Source organism: Hydra vulgaris, chromosome 10 (genome assembly GCF_038396675.1).
Source record: "Hydra vulgaris chromosome 10, alternate assembly HydraT2T_AEP".
Taxonomy (NCBI): domain Eukaryota; kingdom Metazoa; phylum Cnidaria; class Hydrozoa; order Anthoathecata; family Hydridae; genus Hydra; species Hydra vulgaris.
In genome coordinates this window covers 47439803-47462704 of record NC_088929.1, presented here as the reverse complement: position 1 = coordinate 47462704, position 22902 = coordinate 47439803, and the positions used below count along the sequence as shown (strand labels likewise).

General features: G+C 27.1%; 2 protein-coding genes across 2 annotated transcripts in view; both read right to left on the bottom strand.

Moving 5' to 3' along the window:
* Positions 1 to 7886: 7886 nt before the first annotated feature.
* LOC100209216 (uncharacterized) lies at positions 7887 to 11480 on the bottom strand. Its single transcript, XM_065808177.1, has 3 exons — positions 10513 to 11480; positions 9572 to 10317; positions 7887 to 9159 (listed from the first exon to the last, which is right to left on the bottom strand). Exons 1-3 carry the CDS (start codon positions 11379 to 11381, stop codon positions 7985 to 7987), a joined length of 2790 nt encoding a protein of 929 aa, XP_065664249.1. The 5' UTR covers positions 11382 to 11480; the 3' UTR covers positions 7887 to 7984.
* A 365-nt stretch (positions 11481 to 11845) lies between these two features.
* LOC100205700 (leucine-rich repeat-containing protein 74B) overlaps positions 11846 to 22902 on the bottom strand; it is a 54788-nt gene continuing 43731 nt past the window's right edge. Inside the window, exons 9-12 of the mRNA XM_065808176.1 lie at positions 20715 to 20793; positions 13233 to 13325; positions 12393 to 12724; positions 11846 to 12314 (exon numbers count right to left, since the gene is read on the bottom strand). Coding sequence (XP_065664248.1) covers positions 12005 to 12314; positions 12393 to 12724; positions 13233 to 13325; positions 20715 to 20793 — 814 coding nt within the window. The 3' untranslated portion in view covers positions 11846 to 12004. The remainder of the gene's footprint in view (positions 12315 to 12392; positions 12725 to 13232; positions 13326 to 20714; positions 20794 to 22902) is intronic.

Here is a 22902-nt window from a genome sequence, read left to right as displayed (position 1 = left end):
CATTTTTGTGTAATATGAGCATGCTCAAATTACCCAGTGTTTTTCATTGTAATTACCTAGTTTAAAATCCTTAAATAGCAGTGGTTTTAATTGCTTTTTGAATAAAAACAAAAAATAGTAAAAAATTTTAATATTTAAACAATGCTAAATATTTTTCTGCAATTTAAATTCAAAAAGTTTGAATTTTTATCGTTCAAAGGTTTGAGTTAATATAATTAAAAAAATAACGAATTTTTTTTTTGCGGAAAACATTGTATTGATTTAACAAAAAGTGGCCTAAAATTTGGTTTTTTTTATGATAAGTTTTGTTAATAACGAATCATTATATTCGAAAAATTAGTTCTAAATGTAAGGTTGGTATTTTTTTACTTAATTAATGTTATTTATTTGAGCTTATATAAAGTGTTCATGTTACCAAGTGGTCTAGGTATGAGCACTAATATAATATGAGCACTTTTGCTACTTTTTTAAAACCTCTGCGTTTTTAAGAAAAAATTTCGTTATTTTTATTTAAAAATAATTTTGGATCCAGTATAATTATGTTTGAAAATATTCCAGTTTTTGCTTTAGGTGCTCGTATTACCCAAATTTACCCTAATTAAATCAGTGGCATTGAAAGGGCATAAGTTACATTTTTTGCATAAAGTGACCGCATGTTATTGTGGTCTCTCTGGTAATGTCTTCCTTTTGCTATAAAAGATCACTTGTCCGGTGTATCTTATGCTAAAATAAAATGCGTATTAAGTTTGAATCTAAGTGAAGTATTAAAATGATCAAAGCATTAAGAAACGCAAGAGATAAACTATAAACAAAATATTATTAAAAGAAGTAAAATTAAGGGACTGGAACCAACAAATGTAATGCTGAAGCTCCTCATTAACTCTAAAAATTCTGCATTTTTTGTATTTTTTAAATACCAAGATATTTTATGCAATCAAAATTTTTGTGTTATAAAAAGAATTAATTTTTCTTATTAAAAAAGACGAAAATATTAGAAACTGGGACTGGGGAAAAAAACTGGGGGCAAATGATCCGATATTCTAATAGTTATTTTGCTGGAGAAAATATCTTTAGAAATTGAATAAGAAAAAAACATCATCAATTGATGATCTTGACTGATTTGAAATACTTATCGGTAAGAATATAAGAGGAAACAAGTTGTATCAAAGCTTGCGTTTACAAGATCGATATTAAAATCACTTATTATGAAGATATTTTTATTATTTTTATCAGTTTTTTAAGTGGGATGGTTAGATATGAAACATTAAATTCATTTTTTAATTTTTAATTTTTTGTTCTTTTAAATTAAGCATTACATTTTAAATAAGCATTTCGTTACAATATTTAAATACAAATATATAATATTAAAAAATATATATATAATGATCGTTGTTAAATAAATAAAAGAACGTGGGGACTCGTAGAAGACCATACGGTCTTGTCGTCGAGTACCGCTAAGAAATGTTCGTGATAAAACTTATAAGGTTTTTAGGAGATAATAAATAATTTACGAAGTTAGAAACTTAAAATATTCCGTTATAAATACAAGATGCGTTATATCTATTATATATGTAGATTACAGTTGTTAATAATACCTATCAATTTTTATAAACTCATGTTAAAATAGAGGGTAAAAAGGAAAATCACTAAAAAAATATCAGAAGTATATTGTTAAATCTTCAATTGTAAAAATGAGTTCTTTAAGATTTCGTTCAAAAGAAAAGTAGTTACTTTGATGAATAAAATTCTCAGTAAAATTTTTTAAAACTATTTTATTCCATAAGAATGGTCCGCGATAATCAATACAAAATTTAAAAAGGTTTGTTTGAAAAATGAGCTGCTTAATAAAGTCATTATGCGTAAAATGTATAAAAGCAATGTTTGCATAGTTTATGTGACAATAAATAAATGACTGATATAATTGTACTTAAGTACGTTTATTTAAAACATTTCTTTCTTTGTATAAAATTCCCATATCTTTTGAAATTTTACTTGATAAGTTTTTAATGTGATTTTTTCATGTAAGATTTTCATCTATACAAACACCTAGAAAGTTGGTTACTGTTACTTTTTTAATTTGTATATTGTCAATAACAAGTTGAGGCATGTTAATTGGTAGTTTATGTTTTTTGATAATAGGATGGAAAAGAATCCATTTAGTTTTGTCAATTTTAAGAGATAATTTGTAAGTCTTAAACCATTCAGGGTTGTTTATTAATATCCATGTTCCATGTTAGAATGACGATAAGCACAGCCTATTTTGATATTAGACTTTTTAGGAAAGACAATTTCAACAAAAACAGACTCTAAGAATTAGGGATTTTACAAAGTAAATCGTTCCTAGATTTATAAATTGGTATATCAGAAAGATAGTAGAGCCCCTCCAAAAAGATCAGCCGTGGTTAGCTTGCCTCAGATGCAAGAGATCCGTGGTTCAATGCCACTTTTGAGCAAATGAACGCGGAAGAGCATCTGAAGGAGGCGTGAAATTCCCTTCAAATGCTCTTCTGCGGTGCTCTATGGTAATACCGTAAGGATTTCTTGTGCACCTAAAATAAATAAAAAAAATAAAAAATCAAGTTTTTGTTGGAGTATGTTCATAAACATATCATTAAGATTTATTGAGGTTGAAGGAAGTAAATCATATTTCATCTTAGTTTCTGTTATTCAATATGCTGAATTCATAATTTATTAAAAATAAAAGTAAAATTAAATCGTCAAAATGTTATCTAATGAAGTAATGATCAAATTAAATAGAGAAAGACAATTATTATTGATGCTTGATAAGTTAAAATTTTCTGTCTATATCTTATGGATGCCCCCATGTGGAATTAACTTTTCTTTTTTTGTTAAAATAATTGAAATATATATATATATATATATATATATATATATATATATATATATATATATATATATATATATATATATATATATATATATATATATATATATATATATATATATATATATTGGGTTCTTAAGTATATTTATATCGTCAGCGTAGTTGTTATTTAGATAATAATATAATCTGAACCAAAGAGACCAGGAGGTATAATAGATAATTATAATACCTCCATCTATATATATCCTGATATCTATTATATCTCTTTTGTGAGAGAAATTGAAAAATCCTGTGACAAATAAATTGTGTACTCATATATATAGTGTTAATCAATAGTAACTTTCGCTTTTATTTGTTTTTTATTTTTGTTAAACTTTCAAATTATATTTTTTTTTTTAAAGTTTCTGTTTTTTTATAAAGTGTAGAGGCATGCGCGGGAATTTAATTTTGTAACTTTTGCTACTTAAATTTATAACTTTTGCTAATAGTTGCTTACTTTTATTTCGGATATAACTATTGTGCTTAAAAACTTATTTAAGGGGCAACTACCTTCAAGTTTTTTCAAAAATTGGATTTTTTTTTTCTAATAATTGTTGCCCAAAATTTTATGTAGATTTTGAATCTGCAAAAAAAATTATAGATTTCTTCATAAGTTTTTGTTTAATTTATGTTTTTTTTGAACCCAAGAGAAAAATGCAAATATTTTTCTTAGCATCTAAATCTTTCTTAGCATCTGCTAAGAAAGTTAAATTCATTTCAAATGTGCCAAGTAAAAACATTAAAAAAATTAGTGGTTACAGAATTATAGACACTGAAATTTTATCTAAAGTTCTTTAATTGTTAATGTGTCCTCAATGTGAAAACTGTGCACTGTACCTAGGTGATCACCGTGAAAAAAAGAAAGGTCATCGTTGCTTTATTTGAAGTGCACTACACTATCTTGTGATTATAATCATGAATTTTATACATCAGATAATTGTGATAAAGGTTTTAATATTAACAACAGGACAATATATGCAATGAGAGTATTAGGACATGGTCATACTGGAATTAAATTAAAAAATTTACTCAGCTCATGAAAATGCCTAAACCCATGACACCCAAAAACTATACAAAAATAACAACAAAATTAAAAAACGTTGTGAAAAGTGTTGCAAACGAGACAATGTCAGATGCTGCAACTGAAATAAAAGGAAATGCAACTGGTGAGGATACTATTGATGTTGGTGTATCATGCGATGGATCATGGCAAAAAAGAGGATATCAGTCAATGAATCGTGTTTTTACTGCAATTTTAATAGATAGTGGAAAAAAAACTGATGTTGAACCTATGAATAAGTCATGTAAAGCATAATGTATGAAGGAAAAATTAAGAAAATCAAATCCTGATGCATATGCTAATTGGAAAAACAAACATATTTGCTTGTACAACTATCAAGGTACAGCTGGTGGTATGGAATCTGTTGGTACAGTGAGAGTTTTTAAACGTTCGATTGAAAAGCACAAGTTAAGATATACTGAATTTCTTGGTGATGGCGATAGTAAATCCTATCTTTCTATCAAAGATATATACCCAAACATGGAGGTAAAAAAGTTGAAGTGTGTAGGATATTACTAAAAACAAGTTGGTACTCGCTTATGCAAGTTAAAAAAAAATGTTAAGGGTCTAGGAGGTCGTGGTTGACTAACCAATGCAGTTATTGATCGTTTGCAAAATTTTTTTGGTGTAGCTATCCGGAGCAATACAAATGATTTGAATAAAATGAAAAACGCAGTACTAGCTAGCCTTTTCCATGTAGCTTCTTCTAAGGAAAATAACTCACACTTACTGCCCTACTGGAGCTAAGTCTTCTTCCGTATACAAACCTGGACCAGGAATTCCTGTTGATATTATTCACAAAATCAAGTCAATATATGTTGATTTAAATAAAGATTTTTTATTTATTTATTTATTTTAAGTTTACAATGTTAGTCGTGTTACATAATTCATAAGCCGTAATACATAAACATAAGTCGTAATACAATTACGCAAATAATACAATTCAGCGTACTAACAATATAAAGCTAGGTTTCCAAAAGAAGATCATAAGGATCTTATCATCGGAACCTTAAAAAGTAATATTTATAACGTATATATATATAAAATAAAATATATATACACATATACATATATATATATATATATATATATATATATATATATATATATATATATATATATATATATATATGCAAAACACACATACACACACATATACATATATACATATATACACACACACACACATATATACATATATATATATATATATGTATATACATATATATATATATACATACATATATATATACATATATACATACATACATACATACATACATACACACACATACATACACATACACACACACATAAGATTTAACGTATTTACATTATGCAAATATACAACACATTTTAATATATAATAAGCTGAAGATTTAACAAATACATTTTACATTTATTTTTAGTAGAATTTTAGAATGTTGTCCATAGAGAGAATTAATTTTTTTAACTTAATTTTAAAAACAGGAAGAGTAATAGAAGGATCAAAGTTAGGTAATATTATTTTATTCCAAAGATGGGGTGCACGATATGAAATACAAAATTGATTGAACTTAGTTCTACAAAAAGGTTCACTTAAAAAACTAAAATTTCTTAATGTGTACTTATTTATTGGTTTTAAAGAAAAAAGATCATTAAAAACAAATAAAGATAAATCGTTTTTCCATATAAAAGTAAAACATAAGACATTAAATACGTTCAGTTTATAAACATTTAAAACCTTCATATAATCAAAAAAATATTTTGAATGTGAAAAGCGATCCGCATAATTAACTACGCGGATTGCATGTTTCTGACGGCGATAAAGATGTTGTAATTTACTTTTATCCGTACTTCCCCAGGCGATGATTGCATAATTTATATAATTGTGTATTAATGAATAATAGAGTTGGGTTAGGTTTTTTTTGTTTAGATAATTTCGGGCTTTGTATAAAATGCCAATGTTTTTAGAAATTTTAGTGCTTATATGATCAATATGTTTTCTCCAAGTAATATTCTCATCAAGATAAACACCTAAGAATTTTATAACATTATCTCTTTTTATTATCGTTTCATCAATATAAATTTGAGGCATATTACTTGGTAAAAAACGTTTTTTTGCGCAGGAGTGAAAGATAATCCATTTTGTTTTGTTTATATTTAAAGTTAATTTATTAGCTTTGAACCAATTAGAAATGAGATTGAGTTCTTTGTTTGTAGTTGAAAAGAGTTCATAAACATCAGTATGGGATAAGAAAAGATTAGTATCATCAGCGAACATTATACTTTTCAATTTGGAAGCATTGTTTAAGTCGTTTACATAGATTAAAAATAGTAGTGGTCCGATTCTGAATTAGTAAAGTGAAGATTCTGAATTAGTAAAGTGTCTGCATGGCAAAACCCAGAATTGTAATGAGAGTTTTAATAATTTGATATGGGAAAGATTACCAAAAAGTAATTATGTTGGTTTAGCCAGTTTAGAGTTCGGAGTGTACGATGCTGTTGCAAATTATAATATTGGTATGAAGTCTGTAATTTTTATTTATGAAAAACTAAATATGAAACCAGGACATTTTACTTTAGCTGGTTGCAGAGTCATAAACAAAAAACGAATAAATCTATCATCATTTAAATCGAGTGAAAGTTTTAAGATTCAGCGAAAGTTGTTACGACATCGACGATTGTTAAAGAATGATCACCAAAAGTCAATAGAAAAGTCCAAGGAAAATTATGAATGTGGTAGTTTTTAAAATATTCTTTTAAAAAGTAATTTTTTTAAAGATATCATATCAAGTTGTTAGAAAATAAAACATCTAAAAGCATCGGGATTATGCATAAAACTAAGTATATTTTAAATAAAGTATGTCTTAAAGGTTTATACTTTGCATTTGTTCATAGCTACATTAGCTACTGCAATGTTGCCTGGGCAAGTACTTACCAATCAAAACTAGCCTTAGTCTATAAAAAACAAAAGCAAGCATGCCGCATATTCACAAATGGATATGTTAGTGCTAAACAAATAATGAAAGAACTGAGAGTTCTTAATATTTATGAACAAAGCATCTATAGCATCCTTCAGTTTATGTTCAAAGTAAAAAATAATTTGGTCCCAAAAATATTCCATAATTACTTCCAACTTATTAATCATTAATACAAAACAAAACACTCTAAGCATAACTTCTATATACCAATATATACTATATAAAAATGTCTTTGAGTCAATCCCAATTCTCAATATTTAGAAGAGGACCACAATTGTGGAACTCATTTCTCACAAATGAGATTAAAACGATAAACTCTTTTCAACATTTTAAATGCGTTGTTAACCAACAGTTACTTGACCTCAACATTACTGTAACAATCTCTTACATCTCAACTTTCATACGTCTTAAAATTTTTTTTATTATTTTTTTTTTTCGATTTACTCAATAGCTGGAAATGATTTTGGTTATATTTATAAAAATGCATTTAATTGTATTTATATTTATAAAGATACATTTACTTGGCTATTTTACTTATACGAGTTCTTATATTTATATATATTTAAATATCTTATAAATTGTGTTTATCTTATATTTAATTGATATTGATTGTAAAACATAATTGAAATTAACGAGGCAAGATGATAAGACCATCTTCTGTCTTTATTTTTTTGTCACAAGTCTTTATTTTTTTACGGCGTAAATACAGATTTTGTGGTATTTTCAGCTATTTTTTGGTTACCATAGCAACAAGCTACCATTTTATGTATTTTTTGGTATTTTTAATGTCAGTATAATATTTCCTATGTGACTAAAGAGAAAGTTACTTTATATGTGTAGTTTTAAAATTTGAGGGTAGTTGCCCCTTAAGGCATACCACCTTAAGTTTATGTTTCAAACAGCGATTTAATAAACAGCCAATTAATAATTATTATTATTACGCTAGTTAGAAATTTATAGATACATCATTAAAAAAAAGTTTGGGTTTAAGGTTTTCTTCCTTCTTAAAGTTACACTTTGTATCAACTACTTATCACTAGAATAAGAAAACAAAAATTATAAAAATAAATTTATAAGCTAATACAGAGGTAAAGCATTTATCGCTGTCTGTATTTTTCCAGCTTCATTCCTCAGTTTTTTACTTTCCTCGTTATGTCCTTGCATAAGATGCGCAACGCTTAATACTGTTAAGGCTCTTACAATTTCAGGATGATTATCAGTACCGTGAATATTTCTGAGTGCTGCTAATGACAAATCAAGTATCTTTTTCCCGTAAAGAGGAAGCCCTATTAAAGTGTATGCGTGACCTAAATCCGTCAGCGCACTTGCAAATTCTGCTCCAAATTGTTTACTTTTAGCTTCATCGGAAAGGTCTGGAGTTATAGCTTGTAACATCATGAGAGATCTTTCAATAAACTCTTTTGATTCTCGTTTCATATCAAGAGCACTGTATGATACACCAAGTAATCCAAGTAGCCTGCCATAATCAGATGGCCTTTTATACTCGCCAAACTTTCGACGATCAGCTTCATATAGCTGCGCAGCTTTCTCTAATACATCTTTAGCCTCATCAAACTGTTGCAGCGACTGTTGCATTTTAGCAATATCAGTCATTGTTTTGGCAATATCCAAAGAGTTAGTTTCTTGAGAAGATTCTTGTAAATCCAGAACTTGCTGAAATATCTGTTTACTACTTTCAAAATCTTCATTAATTAACGCCGAACAATTGGCTAAAGAACTTAAACATTCAGCATAACGTTTCCTACCTATAACCTCCATCTTCTGATTCTCCATAATATACTTTAAATGACACAACAAAAGTTTTCTTGAAGTTAATCCTCCTGTATCTTGCTTAGAAACTAAAATTTCTTCATTGATTGAAGATAGCGAACGAGCTAAATGACCTTGTAAGTAGCGCGCTAATTCTTTATCAGTTGGAACCCAAAATAACTCATCTTTTGCCATCACGGTGATCGTTTTAAATATCGAAGAAATGTCTATTCCAAAATTATACTTATTTAAAATTGACTGGGCAAAAGAAATGTCGCCATCATAAACTCCAGCAGAGTTCCGAAATAAATGTATTGATGCTTGTTTGCTAAAACCATTCAACTTTTTATACCAAGATTGATTTTTATATGCTAATTCACTTTCAAGGATATGCTCACACTCCATACGATGTACTGTAGACGAAAGAAAGTGCTGACGAGCAACATTGTATACTACAGGATGCATTGAAATTGTTTTGACACCTTAAAAAAAAGATTTTAACGTATCAATTATAAAGTAGTGAATAATTTTAAATCCTACCATCGATTTTACGTCGGATTTAACGTTACCTGTTTCAGACCTTAAAATCTTAAGTCATTAGTAACCGTTTTAATATTGTTTACCATTGGTTGTCACGAAAAGAGTGTTATCAAGCATGGCTTTAATGTGCTAAAAACAGTTTATCGGTTCTCGTGAATTTTTCCTACTAACTCTACACAGCCAAGATACACATCTATGACATATATCTTAAATGTGTAGAGTGTTTAAGTAAATATATGCAATAGTCGTTTACTATATTAGAATCGAAAATTTAAAAGTATAAGAATAAAGTTTATTCAATTCAATAAAAATATATTAGGGGATATCAATAGATTATTTATAAAAACTTCTCACCTCCAGGTTCTACTGTTTGTGTCATTAGAAGTGGGAATGACCGAAACATACCTAACCCATCATCCTTTTCTGGCAAATCAGGCAAAACACCATATAATAAATTATATATCATTTTAATAGTTTCAAATCCAGTTAAAACAAAGTCTTTTACTCTTCGCATATATTCAGCCAGGTTTTTATTGGACCATGCTTTTCCGTTGTCAACCAATTCGTTTAATGCGCTTTCTTGTTTATCAAGCTCCGCTCTTTGTCTACTAAATACATCAGCAAGTCCATAAGATGCTTTGCTAAGTGTTGGAAGTTTATAAAACGAATTTAACAAATGTCTTGTTAAAAGAGACTGAGGCACTGGTGTGTTAGGTTTAAGCGAGGCAATCAAATCTATGCCGTGATTAAGATAATTATCGTCTCGAAGCAATAACTTTAGAGCCATAGCAACGATAGTTTCAGTAACAACTAAAGTTGTTCCAAGTTCGCTCTCAATAAACTGTGACATAAACTTATTATTTTCTTTAACTTCAATAACTTTCTGTTCAATCTCAGAACATAACTCTGTAACCACGGTATCAATACTGCGTATTTCTTTTAATGACAACCTCTCTTTTAATAAAAATCCAGCACACATTATTGCTAAAGGATTTTTTTTTACTACAGCAGCGAGGCGCTCAAAACTAGCAGATATTTGTAAAGTGGCGTCTAAACCAGATACTATTTTTAAAGCTTGAAACCAATCATTTTCGTAAAATCTAAAAAGAATGAATAATAAATCGCTTATAAAAAAATGTCTAGATTGATCTGAAGGAGAAGGGTTGAAATGGAGAAGGGTTATCTTATAAAAAGGTAACTATTTAAATTAAATAAAAGAAAAGAGCAGGATACTCGTAGAGTGCACTGCTCTTTGTCGATGAATTTAAGTAAATAAATTTTAGAACATAACAAACCCCTTTTCCATAAAGTACTTTTTACTTTCAGGAAAATTCATTGCAAAACAATTTACAGCGTCATATATGAGAGCTACTGTTCCCATGCTCCAATTGTTTGATTCTTTTCCAATAAACCATTTATTAATTACACTAATCACAGAATTCGGAGTGTTAGGTTGCAAGTTATCGATAGCTAAAACCCATCCAGCATGCTTAAAAAGAATTTCTTGGATACAGCATAACAAAGCATCGCATTGTTCACTAAAAGACGACAAATTAAATGTACGCGATAGACTCAATTCGTGTATTTTATTATCCAAGTCGCTTGGCTTTATTTTTAGCGAAGATGCAAAAGCTTTAAGAGAATTAAGAAATGCATCTTCGTTGTCAGCCTGTAAAAATACCGATACATGTGATTTTGGAAGACTAAACTTGAATCCTTCTTGCTTTTCTATAATAGATTTTACAAAATCGCGAACTAACACAGTTTTCCCAGTTGCTGGAGGACCCAAAACCATAACAATTTTTATATTTTCACCACCTAACAAAGAACTTTGCGTAGAAACTTTTGAATGCAACTGTTCCATTTCATAAGTTCGTTTCACTAATGGGTGAACAGGCAAAGGTGGCAGCAATTCAACATTAATTCTTGTTTTTTTATAAGTTTTTATACCATAGTACGTCATCCATGAAAAGAAAAACGTTGTTCCCAAAAACCAATATTTAAAATTAGGTCCATTCCAAACGGATTTAAATTTGTCTGTAAAAGTAACTTTTTTTGGCAATATTTCGTGCGTAGTGTAACGAGAGGTAAGAAAAAGACGGTGGATAGCACATGGTTTATTGTAGAACGAGTTTATTTTATTACAACCAATTCTTAACATCATTTCATATCACTTTTTGCGTTAAGAGAGCCAACTCTTAACATCATTAAAAGTTAACGTGCTAATAAAAAAATTCATTTAAATATTTTAACTTTTACTAAAGCAGAAAAAATAAAATAAAAATAAAATACCCAATAATTACTTATTTAAACGACATCAAAATAAAAAAAAATCCTGTTTTTAAATTTTTATTTATCAGATAATTTATTCTAATAAACAAGTTTTTGTAATTAACTTTAAAAAAACAAACTTTAAGATGAATCAATTATAAAACTTAAATATTTTCGCAAGACGAATAGTATAGATAAACGATGATGACAACGATAAGCATCACGTATCATTAATAGCTAGGTTTATTTATAAAACATTGCATATTATATGTATATATATGTATATATATGTATATATATGTATATATATGTATATATATATATATATATATATATATATATATATATATATATATATATATATATATATATATATAAACAGGGACCATACATCAAAAATTTGATATTAATGGAAAATTAAATGTTGTAGAAATGTTAATAGAATCTTTATGAAAAAAATAAAACGCCACTGCTTTTCTTTGCTTTTCTCTTTCTGCATTCTTTAACGCCACAACTTTATTCTTCAACATTATTGTGGTATATATTATTACCTTCCAACATCTTTGAGGATTTAGAGCGACGCAACAAAGATTGAGAGCTACTAGTGCGAATCGAATCTATGGAGCTACTTGGTGAATTGATTGGTCGTGAGAATGAATGTGTTTTACTTCGACTTCGTATCAATAAAGTTTCGCTTTTTTCTTTCATTCTAGGTGTTAAATTTTCACTTGAAAGTAGTTTTTCCTTATGTGCTTGAATTGCTTTTTCTTTGAGAATTTCATGTCGCTCCTCCCTTAAAATTGCGTGGTGTCCAAGAACTAACTCTCTGAAATAATAATAATAAAAAAAGCATTATATTTAAAAGCAACATTGTAAAAAAATTTACAGATAAATATAATCTTACTTGTAATCAATTTCTCCATCTCCATCAATATCCAACGACTGAACAAGTGTGACTAACTCATCGTGGCGAAGCGGAACACCGGATTCTTTGAGGCCAGATACAAATTCAGCAATGGTCAGACTCAAACTCTTATCTTTATCAAGTTTTTTGAAAAAGTCAAAAATTCGCAACTGATTTTCTTTTATATAAACTCTTAACACTTTCATAGGATTTTTTCGCTCTTCTGGCCTTTGCAAACTTCCGCCTAAACCGCCGTGATAAACATTTAAAGTGGGTACTTTGCTTTTAATTTTCGCAACAAGTTCAATAAATTCTTTGGTCACCTGAATATCCTAAAATTATATGCAATACAAAACATTTAAAACCCTGCATAATCATTTATTCGATTCGTGAAATTTTAAAATCACAACGCAAAAGGACAAGTGCATGAAATTGAGTTTAAAAAATACCTGCAATAAACCAGATATTATCTTTTACACACAAAATAACAAAGGTTTTTGGGTTTTAATATTTTACTATAAAATTTGCGTGCATCATACGTACACATGCAGGGACCCATACATGCAAAAGTGTGCATAATACGTGTGAAACATAATTTGTCCTTAACATAAAGGCCTGCTTATAATTATAAAATAAAATACAATTATGTCTTCAAACCAACCCAGTGGGACGTCTGTACCCACTGGGTTGGTTTAAAAAACCTAGATTTATAAAACTATTATTAGTTATATCTTTTATTTTTAAATGTATCACTACGTTTTATATCAGAAATAAACTCTAAAAGATAATCGTTAATCATTAACGTTGGAATCATATTCAAAAAACAAAACAATTACTCACAGTAAAATGTAGTTCAGCGATCGTTGAAACCATATTATTATGAAATGCTTTAATTATCTCGAAAGTGCCATGTTGTAAAGGATTCTGACCTACCTTAATAAAAATTTCAAGTAAATTTTCTAACAAAAACTTCCAACTAGTTTAAAAATTAAACAAGAAAATAAGTCTGAGTTTTGAAAAGCCTGCATATTCAGAGAGTGTTGAGAGTCAGATTCAGTCAGTTGAGAGTCATATTTAGAGAGTGTTGATTCATATTCAGTCAGGTTAAAAGTATTTTAATATTTGAATAATTATCTTAAAAAGAGGCCACCACCTGTTAGACGCAACTTTAATACCGATGATCTTGTTCAAAACCGGTGTGAAACGTTTCATTTTATGAGCCGTTTGAACATAGTTAATCTTATAGTTAATAAAAGAGATTTTTATCTTTCTTTCATGGTAAATAGAATTGCAAGTGTTTTGGTGTGTACCCAAATCAATATACCGTGGCAATCATTGCAATGTTCTCTTGCTCCGGAAGCATGTTAATCACCTTTCATATTGATTTCCTAATGTTCGATGCTTCCTTTTGAGATTCTCTTCTTCGTTTCTCGTCATCGCATGAACACGTAGGTTTATATAAACCAGGATTGTTATTTGGTCAGTTTCAATTTATTGTGTAGAATTATTTTTAAATTAATTTGGGTTGTAAAATATTTTCAACATTATACTTTTTGAATTTTTTTTTAATTATAATTCTATCATCGGATTCCATGGAAATTTTTTTGTTCTGTGACTATTTTTTTGTTTTCAAGATAATTTTTTACTATTAGCTCCAACTCTGAACTTTTATGTCTTTGAATTTTGTTTATATATTCCAGGACTTTGCTTCATTAATTGAAGAAGATTAGTAATCTTGTTTTGTTCTTATTTAGAGTTGCTTGATTTGTTGTAACAAGATATTCTGAAAAGCCATACGCTTGAGCACCAATAGTGGAAACCACTGGTTTTAATAGATAATTTTTATCTGCTTTAAGAGCTTTCATAACATCATACAGTCTTGGAGGAATACAATTAGAAGTTTGTGTATGGTCATAACTGATGGTTACCAATTTTTTGATTTCTTCCACTAATTTCTGAAAAGTATTTGATTTCTTTATTACGACAAATTCTGCTTCTTTATAAAACGAATAAATTTTTAACCTATTTTTTTTCTTAAAACAATTAAAAACAAAAATTATTTAAAACGAACCTTTTTTTTCTTGTGAGATTGTCTGGTAGTTAGGTTTTAGAGATTTTGTCAGAATTTTACTTGTACTTTGTCGTATATTATTTGCGTCAACCTATTTATTTTATTATTATTTTCCAAACTTTTCCAAAAGACTCGATGGGGATGAACACTTCTTGAAAAAATACTTTCTTAAGCGAAGATGCCATACCAAGGTAAATTCACACACGTTTTAAGAAATAAAATGCTTTTCATCGCACAGTCGGCTAGAATATTCCAAAAGTAAATAAATATACAAAACATCTAAACTCATATTATACATTTGGGCTTTTGGAATCCATTTCTGACATTGAAATTGTGCTTTAGCAATTCTTATTGGCATGAAATACTATTGTGTCAATAAAAAAAAACCTAGTGATTGGAGCCAACCCTAATTACCTAACATTGAAGAATACCCCAAAATGTTTGCCCTCTTACCCCAATTAGTCAATTAAGTATTTTCTTACTATCTTAAACTAAATTTAAATTCATCCAGAAATTTTAAATTTAGAGCTTTAAGATTTAAATTTAAAACTAAAAATTTAAAAATTTAGATCTTTAAGAGCTCAAAAGTTATGACTATGTAAAATTCAAAACCCCTCACTTAGATATTATTAAATTAAGGGTAGAGCAGGGCATATCGGGACAGTTATGCCTCAAACTTTATATCAAAAAAATTTTTTTTTCTAAAATTTTTTAAAATTAAACAAATTGTTTGATAATTAAAAAAAAAAATGTTTTTTTGGAAGTACCAAAATGCATCAGTAAATTTTCGTATTTTCTAAATCGACATCGACAAAAGGATTTATTTTGAACAATTTATTTGAAATCAGTGTGAAATCAAGGGTCATGGAGGGTGACCTTTTTCAAAAATTAAATAAAACCAATGACTTTTCAGTAACTTTCAAACCAAAGTTCATCTGTTTTTTATATTGGAAACTAGAGTTACCAAAAAGTCACATCCCTACGGACATACGGACACAGAAAACGGCAGCCATGTTTTTGCCAAATTAGCGCGTGACAAATGAATTTAAGTAATAACAATTGTAAAACACAATATTTTAAACGAAAATTTGTTTTTTTGCAGCTTTTTAATAAAAATTTATTTGGCAGATAAATAAATTCTTTAAAAAAAAAAAATTACTTGTAATTTATAAGTAACTTAAAAGTTTAACAATTTTTTAATTAGTTTTAGTTGTATCTAAACTTTCAAATCCAATGCATGCATTGCCATAATCTTGCTGCCGAGTTCAAAATAATTTTTTTTCATACTTCTTCTTCTTAAGGCTAATTATTTCAGGTCTGAATTTTTTAAACCTGTTTTCAATTTTCAAGCTTCGATTAAAATTAATGAGAATTAGGATAAAAGCTAATCTTTTAATTTGTTTATTAGTTTTAATTTGTTCATCAACTTTCTCTTAAAGAATAGAATTACGATTTTTTTAGGAAAATATTTATGACTAAAATGATCTAAATATCAAATAATTCTATTATTTGATAATAATTTTTATTTGATAATAATTCCATTAAAAATTAGCATTAAATAATTCTATCATTTGATAATAATTCCATTAAAAATTAGCATTAAATAATTCTATTATTTGATAATAAATCCATTAAAAATTAGCATTAAATAATTCTATCATTTGATAATAATTCCATTAAAAATTAGCATTAAATAATTCTATTATTTGATAATAAATCCATTAAAAATTAGCATTAAATAACTCTATTATTTGATAATAATTCCATTAAAAATTAGCATTAAATAATTCTATTATTTGATAATAATTCCATTAAAAATTAGCATTAAATAATTCTATTATTTGATAATAATTCCATTAAAAATTAGCATTAAATAATTCTATTATTTGATAATAATTCCATTAAAAATTAGCATTAAATAATTCTATCATTTGATAATAATTCCATTAAAAATTAGCATTAAATAATTCTATTATTTGATAATAAATCCATTAAAAATTAGCATTAAATAATTCTATTATTTGATAATAATTCCATTAAAAATTAGCATTAAATAATTCTATCATTTGATAATAATTCCATTAAAAATTAGCATTAAATAATTCTATTATTTGATAATAAATCCATTTAAAAAAAAAAAAGAAGCAAAGTTTGTTTCATTAGCAAAAAATAAACTTCCTGCATTGTGCTGATTGCATAAACAAACATTGTATAATCAGCATTTACTCTATTTAAAAAAATTGAGATTCAAAACAAATTAGGAAAATTCTGTAAATTTCTTTAACTCTAGAAGTTGTATAAATCCCGCATTATAAAAAAACAGTTTTGCTCAGCATTACTCAAGATTAAACTTGACATTTTGTCCAAATCTTTGATTAAAATTTTTGATTAAATCTTTTTTTGTGTGTGTGGTTTGTGCCACTTACTATTCAAGTCAAGAACTGATCGGCATCAAACTATGGTATGTAACTGCACTTTGGGATCGTCCATAAATTACGTAATGCAAACTTTCACAATAAACAAAACAAAAAAAAATTGAAATTTTCCCTCGTAGAGTCTTAATTTAAATAAAAATTCAAAACAGCCCGTTTAATGAAAATCGCCGCGTTAAAGAGCTTAATATCTTCTACTTCTGTTTTTTAAATAAATTTTGGGTTGCGTAATTTATGGACAATCCCTTTGAGAAAAGCACGTTTTTTTAAAGTTATTCTCCATAGAGCTTTATTTTGGTATTTCAAGAACGAAAGTGTTTTCAAAAATTAGTATCAAAAACTTTTTTAGAAATAGGAAAGATTTTTTTTTTTTTTAAATGGTTGAGATAATTACTCTTTATTTAAGTATAGCCCTTAAAGATACAGTTTTATTTAATTTTTTTGTGCGATTATTTTTTTGTTATTCTAAATTTTTTTGAGTTCCATTAAAAAAAGCTCATCTTAAGAAACTGGTTTCCTAACATGAGATGATTGGATGTGTTGAAAATAACTAAATTTTTGGAATATAAAGATTTTTCTTTAAATGAACTATTCATAAATATTCTTTAAGAGGAGAGATTAAATTATTATAATCTGCAAAAATAAGTAGAAATATTATGATATTTCGGTTGCAAAAAACAATACACCGTTAACATGCTCAACTTATGCAATATTCGCTAATTAGATAAATTGTCTTCGATCCAAACTGATGGTAAAGTTGTATATTCTGCATTTTTAAAGCCTTTTGTACATCAATTTACTACGAGGTGTTAGGTTAAAAAGTTATAATGTTAAAGTGCAGATCCAGCAGCATTTACGCAGTTGCAGTACCAAGAGAATATGCAGAGTTCCTTATCCTGAACGTTATATTCGAATTTGGAACACCATATATAAATGATGCTTCACATAATGATGTTGCAAGACTTTATTTTTGAAGTTGCAGCATTAAGTTGTCAGTGTATCTCCTTATTTGCTATTGTTTGTCAGTGTATCTCCTTATTTATTTGTTTGCCATTATTTGTCAGTGTATCTGACAATTTTTTAAAGAGTTGAGCAACATAAATAAGTTTCAAGTTTTGTATTGAAAAGCTGTTGGAATTACTTGTTTTGAGAACGTACCAAACGTACCACTTATAAATATTTTTAAAATAATTCTGGGTAAATTGCAATTTCATATTAAAAGTTTTTTTATCAAGAAGAAACTTAATTTCTAGTATTTGCTTGTCAGCAAAATAATACCAGATGGAATAAGTTTCCACCTTAATTTTCTTCTTTGGCTCAGTACATGTAATCCACATAGTACCTCTTTAATTTCATTGAAAAAAGCTTTTGTTTCATTGTAAATTTAGTGATTTTTTATACTAAAAACCATAGTAGGGTTTTGTGATGTCATATGTATAAACCATTTATCAATAATTCAATTAAATCAAGCAGTTGTGAGTATGAAATCATCTTTTTTATTTGCAATAAATTTTAATACACAACTTAAATCATGATTTATTACAATATAATAATCTTGATACTTTTGTTTTATTGAAATGTTTTTCATCAAGATGCTAAGTTTATAAGTAAACTTCAAATCCATATTTAAAATGTCAACATGCTTATGCAGGAATTTTGAGTCAATAACTAGTGATAGAAGTATATATATATATTTTTGAATTCCAGCTGTAATTATGAAAGGCTTGTTACATAAGAGAGATGTACTTGTATTCTTTATTAAATGTAGCACATTTGCTAAATTATCAATAGAACAACTTGAGTCACATGGATGTTTACTTTAACTGGAAAAATTATAACTTTAAGTACAGCTTATGTTAAAATATCTCCACATTTACTGGTTATTTGTACCTTTATAAACAGAACTTTCACTATAATAATATGTTACAGTTTATTTTCATCTCGTAGATATTCCTCTGAGCATAAAAGTAAAGCATGGTTAGCTTGGCCATCATGTTAAGGTAATCTAACAATTTCGTAGTATGGATTGATATTTATCAAAGTTAACACTTTCAGTTATTGACATTTCAGCAAGAATTAAAGCATATTATTTTTCATAAATTTTCATGACATTTTCTTTAGTTTTCATAAACTTTTACAAATATTTTACAAAAATTTAGTAACAAGTTCACTTGCAGTTAGTTCTTTTTTTGGCAAAAACTTGGCATCAAAAACCATAAAAATCGAACATCCAATCAAAAACAATCACTTGAATGTCCGCTCTCTGAGTATATAGGCTGTCTAGACTATACTACCACCATTATATAATGATGTTTACCATTTGATGATTTTATTTTTAATTTAAATTGTTATTTTTCTTATTTAGAAAAGCAATATTAGTTATAAATTTAAAGAAATTGTTATTTTTATAACTTAACTTCAATTATTAATAGCTGGATTATTAATAGCTAATAAGTCAGCTCATCAAAATTGTTGCCAAATAGTTTCAGGATATTTTTTGTGTGAATTCGATATATTGTGTGAATAATCAATAACATTTTTTGTTTAATTTTAAAATTAGTGACTCTAGTTAATTTTTAGAATATTTATTTAATTTTGTTTAAGAGGATTTTATAATAAAACACAAATAATATTTTTTTTATTTTAGTTGGTATTTCTTTTTTGTGGTGCATGGGCGAATAGTTTATAAGGATACATTTTTAAGAGTTTAATGTCTGAACATGTTTAAATGATAGATTTTCATCATTTTTAAAGCTTTACAATCAACGAATAATTGCTGCTAACTGTTCCGTTATGCTCCACCTATTTGCAAAATGTGAAAAATTTGTTAGTTTAGAGTTTCATTACTTTTCGTTGTCAAAGCTTACTTTTAGAAAATGTTTTTTTGTTTTCTTATATCAATAAACTCTAAGAAATTTATAGAAAATAGTTTTAATTTTAATTAGTTTATCCACAACTAGCATTTGTTTCTTAAGTACCCCTATTTGCCATGCTCTACCCTATTTAATATAGGGAAAATGACCTTGCAGCATCTGGGGATGTATTTGGATGCAGACAATCTATTTGGCAGATATTAGTTAAAGTACTAAAGTATGCTTATAAATTGATTTCATTCCACCGTGGTACGACAAAAACTTAAATCCAGTACTAAAAACACTTAAATCCAGTACTAAAAAATTTTTTCAGCATGAAAAATCCTAAAAATCTTTTTAAAAATGTAAAAAAAAAAAAAACAAAAAAAAAACTGGATAAATAAAAATCTGTGTACTTTTGGAATAATCTTTAAACTAAAGATAAATATAGAGGATTTTTTTAAAATCAGAACCCGAATAAAAAAGAGTTTATAAAAAATGAGTGTGGAGTATAAGACCTACCATGACCTGTATTATTGGTCCTGACAGCTAGTAACAATTATAATATTGCAATATTTTGTTTAGCAATGAGATTTTGGTATTGACCATACAAAAAAATTACTTTCGAACAAAAATTGCTATCAAGATTGCAGAGTTTTTTTTTAAGAGGAACATTTTTACCGTCGTATTATTGTTAATGAATTAAATGCGAAAATAAACAAGACATATTTTTACATTGAAATTTTGTTAAACATAATTAAAAGACATTTACTCAATTCATACAAATTTTACAAAACCTTTAACATATATAACAGTTTTCTTAACATCAATAACATAACATATAGATATTTGAGTACAGTGTCAACAATGACATAACATATAGCTATTTCAGTAAAGTATCAACAATAACATTTTATGTTGATCTCAGTATGCAAGGTAAAAAAAAAAAAAAAATTGATTTGCTTACTTTTAAAACAATCAAGCCTGTGTTTAATGTTAATGCTTTACGCAAATGACAAGCACCATCATATGATATACGATTGCAGCTAAACATAACATTTTAAATACATACATAAATACACCCATGTGTGTGTGCGCATGTGTGTGTGTGCGTGTGTGTATTTATGTATGTATAATAACATAATAAGAATATTATGTTTAAAGGTTTGATAATTATCAATTAATAAATATTTATGCTAAATTTATAAATGGTAAATTAAAAAAAGAAAAAATTAGTTTTCTGAGCTAACACAAATTCTGATTGAACTAAAGTTATAAATATCTATGATAAATCTGAATACAATATGTTATATATATAAACATATACATAAATGTGCGTGTGTGTGTATATATATATATATAAATTTATATGGCTTATAAAAATGATAAAAGACTACAAACATATAATTAAAAATAATTATTAAATAACAATCCATAATTAACAGGGGTTAATTCTCCAAATAAATAGCTTATTACTATGGATACCAATTACTATACATGCTTGAGTCAAGTTCTGATGCTTAGCGTTTTGTTATTAAGTGGTCCAGACAATGTTATACTCACTAAAACATGTTTAGTTTTCACTCTTCCAACATCCAGGTCATATTTTAAAAATCCGGAAAATAGTTTGGGTAAAATATCTAGAATATATTTTCCCTCATATTCCACTTAATTTTGCTTTTAGGTGAGTTGTTTCAAATTTATTTTTTTAACTTTTCTTAATTTTTGTAATTAGTGAAAAAGCTTAAAAAACAAATATTACATAACTATATACCATATAACTATATATTCCATATAACTATATATGGAAAATATATAACTATATATTCCATATAACTATATATGGAAAACATTTTTGATAAACTAAAAAAACCAAAAATTGAGAAAAATATCCGGAACTCCGGAAATATTTGGAAAAAATAATTCCTGTTAAGGTGACCTGGTTTTTACATAGCACAATAAGAAGCATAATTAAATCAAAATTTTCATTGTGTTCCTCTAATTAAAACAGTGATAGTCACTCTACTAATGATTGATCTAAATAATTTGTTGAAAATGCACAAAGATTGAAAACAAAAAATTAAAATGAAACCGGACAAATAATAATCATAGCAGACAACTCAAAAGCAATTTATTAGTAAGCTATTATCTTTTAGTTGCCTGAAGAACAACTGAACAAAATTCCAACAATACACTACTGATATTGTTGTAAGGCTATGTCTCTTTCACCATACATACACTACCACAATCATGCTAATGTGCTAGCTTGCAGGTATGCACAAAAATAAACCAAATTGAAACTTACACCCCTGTTAACTTATGATTTTTTAACAAAAAGTATTCCTGTGGAATTTTGAAATAAACAATTATTATTTAATATATATCACAGTGTTTGAAATATATGGATGGACAAACAATTGTGGAAATTTTTCTCATTTTTACCTTAAATTAATTTAAATTATTACATTATTATTTAAAGTAAGAAAAACTTTACAAACCTTAAAGTAAATCAATTAAAGTCAATTATAATTGACTTGAGAAAAACAGGAAGAACATGCAGAAATTGTACATACAATAACTGACTTGAATAGGGAAACATAAAGCATGCTGAGGATTTGGGTTGGCAATCCTAAACCTAACCCTGATGTATGTACCTACATGTTCTCCCTATTTAATTCAGTCAATGTATGTACACTCAATGTATGTACTGTGCCATATCATTTGGTCCCGAAATATCATGATAAATATTAAATTTTAAGTTTGTTAAGAGCAAACTTAAAAGTTTTAATAATTTTCTATTAACTCAAGTACTTGAAACATTAAAGACAAAGTAAAAAAGGAAAAAATGAAGCTCTTTTGTAATTTAAAACATTTGAAAAAACTATACAGTGAACACACACATCCGTGAATAAAACCAGATATTTTAAAAACAAAACTAATTTCTATGGTTAGTTTACGATAAGAATACAGCTTGTCTTAGTACTTAGGGATCCCTTTAAAACTTCAAAAGAAAATTCAATAAACTTCTTTATAAAATTGTTTATAATTAAGTAGAAACTTATAAAATAAAATAAATTTTATTTAGAGTTTATATTTGTATTAATAATAGAAAGAAAAAAGGAAAACTATTGAAAAAAAAAATAACATGAAATAAT